This window comes from Leptosomus discolor, chromosome 12 (genome assembly GCF_034619465.1).
Source record: "Leptosomus discolor isolate bLepDis1 chromosome 12, bLepDis1.hap2, whole genome shotgun sequence".
NCBI lineage: Eukaryota > Metazoa > Chordata > Aves > Leptosomiformes > Leptosomidae > Leptosomus > Leptosomus discolor.
Genome location: NC_141402.1, coordinates 21,030,704 through 21,039,530, shown reverse-complemented (window position 1 = coordinate 21,039,530; position 8,827 = coordinate 21,030,704). Strand labels below are relative to the sequence as shown.

General features: G+C 36.6%; 1 protein-coding gene across 1 annotated transcript; it reads right to left on the bottom strand.

The window, feature by feature from the left end:
* Nucleotides 1-282: 282 nt before the first annotated feature.
* On the bottom strand, nt 283-6,401 carry OLFML1 (olfactomedin like 1). Its single transcript, XM_009959885.1, has 3 exons — nt 6,276-6,401; nt 3,966-4,254; nt 283-1,061 (listed from the first exon to the last, which is right to left on the bottom strand). Exons 1-3 carry the CDS (start codon nt 6,399-6,401, stop codon nt 283-285), a joined length of 1,194 nt encoding a protein of 397 aa, XP_009958187.1.
* Between the last annotated feature and the right edge of the window lie 2,426 nt (nt 6,402-8,827).

The window sequence follows — 8,827 nt, the reverse complement described above, 5'->3', positions numbered from 1 at the left end:
TTTTTTTTTTTAATCAACCTTAGTCTTTAAGACTAATTTGTGTGTGTGGTGGGGGGGTTGTACATGTGCAGTATTTAGTCATCATGTAATTCATGTTAAGGGGGACTTTACATATTCTTAATTGGACATTGGTTTAAGATATCTGGGGTATGTAAGCCTAAATTTATACAAAATAGGTGAAAGTTGTAACAGATGGGAATATTGTAATTTTAATACATTTTAGTGACTGTGTTGACATCGGACTGGTACCTTTTAAATGTATTTGAAAAATTACTAAAGAGTCTAAACTTTTTTCTTTGTGAGAAGCTTGTAAATGATCAGGGATCCATCACCCCAAGCAAAGAGTTGCTTTTCTTTAGGATTGTAATGTATGGTGCAATGGCTACCTTGACGTTTTGGAAAATGCAGTACTGGGATTTCGTAAGTATTTACAACTTCCAAAACATCATAAACACATTGTATGCGAGAGGTGCCTCCACTAGGGAAGTTGTAGACAACATAGAGTGTGTTGCAAGCCATGAAAGCTGCTTCGGCATCCTTGCTGTTGCATGATGTGTCCCAAGTGTGCTCTACTGCCATGGTTATGTGGTTGATTTTAGTAATCACAATGTTTCCTCCAGTCTCTGGTTCTGCATGGATTGCCCAGAGCCCTTGCTCATCAATGGCAAGATCTATTTTTGTAGATGGAGAAAGCTGATAGGCAGGAATCCTTCCAGCCCCTGGCAGTAGCATTTGGTCAGTTATATTTCTTTTCTGGATATTGAATTTAATTATCTCATTTAAGGAACCATATCTGTGATAGAACAGGAAACCCTGATATATGATGTGGCCAGTTCCTTCCCAGGCAAATGGCAAGGTGACTCTGCGAGCTTTTAGCGTATGATTGCTTTCCATGAATGTCATGATATTTGCAAATTCCAAAATAACATTATTTACAGGACCATTTAATAAATAAATCTTTGCATGCCTTTTGCCAGGATCTTTCATCCAAGAGCCATGCTTATCTCCGGTCTTCTTAACTACCTTTAGGGACTTAACACCTGCAAGCACATGGTCACAACCTGCAAGGAAACATGCAAAGATCAAAAAAAAAAAAAAAATAGAGTATCTAGTGAATTTTCTAATTTCCTTTCTTCAATTTACTGTTTCCTTTTAATCCAACTATAAGGCCAGGGTCAGTATACCAGTAAAGGTGTCAGCGCTGATATGGATGGTAAGTAGTGTTGTAGCTAATTTTATATGATATATCCAGCATCTCCTGCTAAGGAAACTGCGTATCTTTAGCTGCACATAGTGCATTGTTTTGTGCTCTATTATACCAGTGTTATACAAAAGGGATTCTACTTCTGTACCTGAGAGGAGACCAAGAGAACAGTTAGTGCTTCTGATTATTCTTGTCAGTTGTTTTACAGGACTGTAATTTTTACTTCAAAGAAGTGACTTAAGTTTTAGAGCAACACACTAGATTAATCAAATTTATTGCTTATTGAAGGTATACAAATTAAAATCCATTTTCCTGATATGCCATGTGTACTGTAATTTAGTTTCAGGAATTTTCTTATCATCTGTTAGCCTCTTTTTTTTTTTTTTTTCATTTATAATATAAAGGCAAATAAAAATAGATCATAACAGAAAACCAAAACAATGGATTATCTTCTCATTCCCCTTCCCAACACCTGCAGCACAAAGGAACTAAAACAAAAATATAGATCAAAAAATTGGGAATGCCCGTACATTAAGGTGGTCTTTAAATGTATGATGCCTGTGTTACCAGTTCTTATGCTTCTATGGCTGATGGAATTACATAGTTGTTTACCTGACTATAGGGATAAAATTAGCACTAGCAGAGAGCAAGTCATATTTTTGGCTACATTACGTTTTGTATGCACTTTGCACAGATGTTTAAGACCAAAAAGCAGAAATCTTGTAAAGACTCAGGGGAGACTGAGGAGTGACCTCATTAATGTTTATAAATACTTAAAGGGCGAGTGTCAGGAGGATGGAGCCGGGCTCTTCTTGGTGATGTCCAATGACAGGACAAGGGGCAACGGGTGCAAGCTGGAGCACAGGAGGTTCCACTTTAACATAAGGAAAAACTTTTTCCCTGTGAGGGTGACAGAGCCCTGGAACAGGCTGCCCAGAGAGGTGGTGGAGTCTCCTTCTCTGGAGACATTCAAAACCCGCCCGGACACGTTCCTGTGTGACCTGCTCTGGGTGGTCCTGCTCTGGCAGGGGGTTGGACTAGACGAACTTTCGAGGTCCCTTCCAACCCCTAACGTTCTGTGATTCTGTGTGATTCTTTGACGCGGATTTAGACACTAAGATCTTTATCAAGTACCATCCTTTCCAGGAAAAACTCTACTGCAAAGCGTATTAACAAGATTGTTTACCAAAGGCACTCATAAATTACAAGAGACTATTTGAAGTATAAAGAATTGCCTTTAGTGAAGTGCAGCCATTTTAGTAAACAGAACAAACAAAGCCCTAAGGCAGGAAGTTCTGGCAGTAGATGAAATGGAGAAAGCAAAACCAGCCTCCCTATTTGGCCTGATATGAACCTATTGAAGTCAGTGGCAAGATTCCAGTTCCCTGCAGAAAGCAACCTTATGTCATTTGTGTGTGCTGATACCCTCTAACCAAAGCATTTGGATATTGCTGCTACAGCGTGGATTTTTTTCTTGAAAGTCCTCACTCTGGATGCACCTTCCCTGAGCAAGCCACAACAGCTTTCCCAAAACTAATGTTTATTGATAGATTCTAAAAACTTAAAAACTGTTGAATCAAAATACCTAGCCAGCCTTAGCAACATCTTCCTCTGCAGGAGAAATTACTATCTGAAATCTATGAATAGTGTCTGTGTTCTTGAGACAAGAACTCTCAGAAAGATATAATTTTCAAAGTGTCCTTACAACAGGCAGTTTAAAAACCCCAGGTTTTTTCTGCCTCTCAAAGAAATGCCTAATGTTCAAAAAAATCTATATGGAAAAAAGAAATCTTGGTATTCAGAGCACTCAATTGGGGTGTAAGTTTAGAGCTTAGAAGCAGAATAGATGATTGCTTCTGTTAACATCTGCCTTAATACTCTTTTGCTGGAAAAGTTTAAGGAACAAATTGTAAACTTATTTGTAAAATTAAATCAGTCTAATTCTGTTGAAGTTAGTGGAATTGTGTAGTTGGTGATACTAAAGATCTTTTGCCTGGCTTTTTGAAATATGGTGGTTTATGTTTCTTACTGTTTTTTTTTTTAAATTTCTTACTACTTTTGAATGAAAAGGAAACAGACTACTTCAAATACGTCTACAATATGTAGTTTACATCTATAACTCAACTTTCTTGAGGTGAAGGTACTTATAAAACTTATTTTTTTTTAAAAAAAGTATAGATTGTGTATATATTCTTCATACTAGGTACCTTAACAATCAAATCGGAACTGAGCTTTGCTTGCTCCTCCCAGCACATGGAGAGAAGAGTGAGAGAAAGAATAAGAGGACAGTAGAACAGATGCAAACTGTAGAAGTTAATTAAGTGTTTTTATTAACTCATGAGTTCACTTTTTAGCTGAGGCTTTCACGCCTGCCTACTCCAAAAAACAAAGACCACCATTAATTCCTTGGTATAGATGCAATTCTTAGAAATGCAGTGACATTTTTTCTGGGGCTTTGCAAGAGCATGCTTTCAGAGGCTTTTTACATTACTTTATATAAAAAAAAGCAGCTTCTAAAGAATCAATTTGATATGCAGTAGAGTATCTGCAAAATACTTGTTTGAATTGCACTTTCTTCCCTTCTTCTCCCATAACTTTTTTTTTTTTTGTAAATCTAATATTTACAGAGCCAAAACCCCATGCAATTATCTGTGGTATTCACATAACTTGTGAAAATCTGTTATCCCTATATCAGCGTGCATGCATTGGCTAGGAGAACTAGCTCTTCACATCAAAGTTCTGAAAAGTAAGCTATTCTTACTTGCATTAAGCATGAGTTTAAGTTTCTCTTTTTCTTCTGCTTCTTCAAATAGCTGCTGTTTCACCAGGTCTTCATGTACTTCTATACATGTATTAGAATCTGTGACAGATCCAAAATAGTCAATGTCCCTTTGTGCTTGTTCAATTCTTGTTAGCAAATTCTCTACTTCACTTTTAACCTCGGCCTTATAATTGTTCAGTCCCGCCAGGCGTGACAGCACCATCTTTGAAAAGTCTCGGAATTCTTCCACGTAATCCAGTATGTCTTGGTTGCATTTTTCCAGTCTCTTCTTGAGTTAGAACACAGGAAGAAAATACATGGATATATGTGTATATTCCGTATAGATTACAACCTCATTCATGATTACTTTAAAAACCATGCTATTCCCCCCTTTCCACTCCCCCTGCCCCCATCTATTTCAAACTGATGATCTGTTCCTGTATATCTACGTAAAAAGGACATACTAGACTGGCACTAGCTTTCACAGTTCTGGGCAAAAATACACTTTTTTTTTTTTTCCTTGATGCGGTTACTGACAACCAGATGCTTTGTTTTGCTGCCTAAAGAGGGAAAAGTGCGGTGATAGAAACAGCCAGAGATACTTAAGGGCACATGATCTCTGATTACTTGCTTTCCAGAAACTTTTCAGAACTCCTCTTGTAGGACCACTGGTGAGGCAGTCTCAAAAAGTTTTCTGCAGGAAATCTACAAATTGAACATCTCACATTAATAACACCTCTTCTGACCAAGTCAGTATCAAATGTGGCTATTTTTCATCTATTTAAAGTGGAAAATGGAAATACTCACATCTCTATGTTTGAGAAGTTTTGGGTTTGATTTTATTTTTGTCAAATTGTTGGCTGTATTAAAAAAAAAAAACATGCAGATATTTCTCTGTACCTAGATTCAAATTATTAACATTTTTAAAGGTGAGGAAAGTGATTTCTCTGTTGTAATGCAGCTGCCTTTGTAAAGATCATAGGTGGCATGAAAGTAGAAGCCCGATTGCCACTTTGGGAAGATGAGGAATTTTAGCCAGTATTTAAGCCCAAACACACAATTTTAGTAGATCTAACTGCTAGGTTGGGTGTTCTGATTTCGTGCTTTATGCACAGATTTCAGGTTTTTTGTTTTAAGGTGGTGTTTGACCTGGGGATGTCCAAGTTTACTGAATGGTTAGTGCAGTATGCATTTGTTCCATGTAAACTCGGTGGTGGTGGTTTGTTTGCTTATTTTGGGAGGTGTGGTTTTAGTATTTGCCCTCCCTCCCATTAATATGTGACTGTAAGTCCCTAGGAAGCTGTTTAATTACTTTCCACAAAAACTGTATTTTTAGTGTTTTCAAGTGTTCTCTTCAATATCTGCCACACCCTGTTCCCTGTTCTTTCTTTGTACCAAATGCCGCAGGTGGAATTGCATCATTTTTAATTGGTGCCAGATGAATGGAAATTAGCATGTGAAGTTATTCCTGTAGTGGCTAAGAAAATTTAAATCTCAGTCTGCACAATGGGAACAGAATACCAGGCTGATCCTTGAGTTCTTTCTGTGTTGTGAAGTTGAGACCAATGAGAGCTTTGTCCAAAAAGGGAATGCGAGATCAGGCGCATTAGAACTTCTCTAAAAATCTGCCAATGCAAGTTGGGAGCCAAGGATATATTAATGATTTAAGATAAACTATTTATGATTAGAGCATGCCTGCTGAAAAGGTATTTTGCAGTACTGGCGTTTTTTTACTGCAGAAAAAGAAGCAGGTACTGGTACTTTTATATAATTAATTGAAAGCAAATACCTATTTCAGTCTCCCAGCTATAAGGGGATAATTTCAACTCCTAGTTGAAGTGCAGGTACACTGCTAGTTTACACAAATGTGTCTTAAACTACTCTTTCAGATAGGTTCATGTGTACATAGGAAAAATACGATAAATTTCTATCTCTTTGTTAATACTTGACAGCACTTCTACCGGTGACAATATATTTATACTGCTCCCTGGGATAGACTGTGACAGTACTATAAACATTGCGTATTTAGCTAAATTCACTGATGTTGTTAAAAAATACAGGTAATAACAGAATACAAATATATTATGAAATTATGTCCTGCAATAAATAATGATGTGGCAATTAGAAATCATTATAGTTAACAGTTTAGCTACAATTTTACTTATTTATTTGAAAAAGCTGGAAATTTATCTTCCTGATATTGTTTATGATACAAACTGTTCTGTGTTCACACACATAGAAAAACATTCATCCATTTTCAAACCTCTTTGTAGTTAAGCAGTATTGCAGAACGATACAGGTAGCACATACCTCTAAAGATAGGAAACGCCGGTCAATGTAGTTCATCAGTGCTGCATCTTGCATCATATATTGCGCCTCTCCCATGACGCTTGTGAGGAACGGAACTAATAAAAAATGGAGTTGCAAGATTACCATCGTTTCATAAAATTATGAAGCAAAATAGTAGTGAATAATTGTGTGTGTCTGCGTGTGGAGGGCAATCCCAAACACTACTGCCAGTCCAGGATTACATTAAATTTAACTTTTGTCTGCAGCTGCCATACGAAAAAAAAGTAATACTAAAAATTACTAAAAAGTTAAAAATACTGTGGCTGCAAGTATTAAAAAGACTTAAGATGGCTGTTGCAGTTCTCACTAAAAAAATAAAGTTGTGGAAGAGGAACTGAATGTGTTTATTTCTGGAAGCCAGATGACTGCTTTCCAGTTTGTGATCCTATGATCAATCCCAGATGTTCAGTACTGAGTCACATAAAGCCTGTAGGCCAAATTTTATTAAATGCAAATAAAAATAATTTATTTTCCCTCTTTTCTCCTCCCATCTGCTTTCCCTTGTGACCCAACAGTGACCAGTATGTACTTGGTGTAAGTCGGCGTAGATTCAAAGTCAGTGGAGCACTAGTCATTCTTTCACAGGAAGATCTGATGCATAATGTCTGTAGCTATTTCAACAACCACAGCTGTTACTGTAAAACAATGTAAAGGCATTACTTTCACTTCTAGTATTCAGACTATTTACAGCAGGACTGAAAACCATAGATAAAATTATTAAAAAAAAATTTTTTTTTCTTTCCTCTTCCCTTCTTGTCTTACCAGTACTTTTCCAGCTAAAATCAATATCCTTAACACAGTTCTGTGTCAGTTTAGTGGAGTCCTTGATAAGTTTCTTTCAGAATATAATTCTACTTAGGATGACTTAAACGTTAGTTATAATTAACTTACATGAGTCTATTGCATTTGAGGCAAATTTTATTTATTCTTTTTTGTAATTTCTGTGGCCGAATGCCTTGTCTGGCAATATACGTGGCTATGGTAATGTATTCACTAGGAAACCATGTGTTAGGATGTTAGAAAGCTCCCTTTGTATCTGAAGCCAAACTGGATGTCTCTGTTTCTCTTTGCCAGAATTTGCCACCGCTTCATTTTTTTTTTTCATTTTTCTTTCTCTACATTTTTTTTCTTACATTTGCACAGCTTTACTTTTCTTTCTGACTGCATTGTCACATATGCATTCCTTGTGTAAGCATGTGACTTGTGACAGAATTCATGAAAATGTGTCACAACAGGCATTTACCTCCATTTGCTAGATTCTTGTGAGGTATCATTATGCATGCTTTATAGGCAAATTTCACAGAAGTGCACAGATAAGTCTTTTTCTTTTAATATTGCTTTGTCCTAAGCGGGTAAACAATTTGCCTGCCAAAAATCCTATTTACAGGCAAAGTCAGTGATGCACAGAGAGGTTAATGCTTAGTTCCGCACTCCAGTGTCATTTCACTTTAATCCAGAACTCCTGGCTGGGAGGATGGAAAGCTTGCCTACTTGGATCCTTGAAGGATTATGCATTGAGAACAGACCTCCTAGGAAGTGTATTGTCTTCCTTGTTTATGTCCTATGGAACATCTTGACAAAGACTTTTCCACAAAATAATCAGCTTCACCACTGGGGAAGAACACAGAAAAACAATCCCTTTTCTAACCTCCTATGTGAACGTGGAATCTTTCAGAGTTTAGTATGTCTATGACAATAATCTAGATGGTTATTGTGAGATGAAAACTATGGGATTCAATATGTTATTTTCTTCATTTACTGGAGGGAGAAATCATATTTATGTAAAATAAAAGCTATCATTTTGATAGATGTTTGGATCATGCCTGCAGTTTGGATCATGCTTGACTTAAGTTATGACTGCAAGTCCTATCTTAAGGTAACACAAAGTAGCAACTTAACTTTATGACTTTTAATGTTCTTTTTCATTTCACTCTGTAGTCTACGTTGCCATCTAAAAGTCTTTTTGGAGAATTTTATTGGAATGTGTCAGAGCATCAGTCATAGCAGAATTCCTCACTGAAACGTTTTCCTTAGGAGAGGTTGTGTCTGAATTTTTGATAATTACACACAATTCTTCAGACTTCACTAAAGGAACAATACCATTTATCAGTTTCAGAGCAACCTTATTTCTGTTTGAATCCAGACCACATACGCAAATAAAATACCATAAGCAAAATACTACAAATTTACTGTCAAGAAAGCACACTTAAAAGCCAGGATATAGATATATAGTTTCTTTCTTTCATCTTAAAACAGGGACAAATTGTATACAAAGTGAAATAGCTTGAACTGCTAAACATCCTGTATAAGCTTAAGCATGAAGTATAAGAAACTGGATTTTGTAGTGTTGCTCCATCATTTCTTAGAATTACTAGCAGCTGAAAGTCCAGAAGCTTCCAAAGGTTTCTCTTAATGAGACACTCCTGTGCTTATTAAACGACAATGTCATGGTAAATGGCAATGCTGGTCCATGTCAGATACAGTATTCTGGGAGGGCATGCTCTAGCATATGG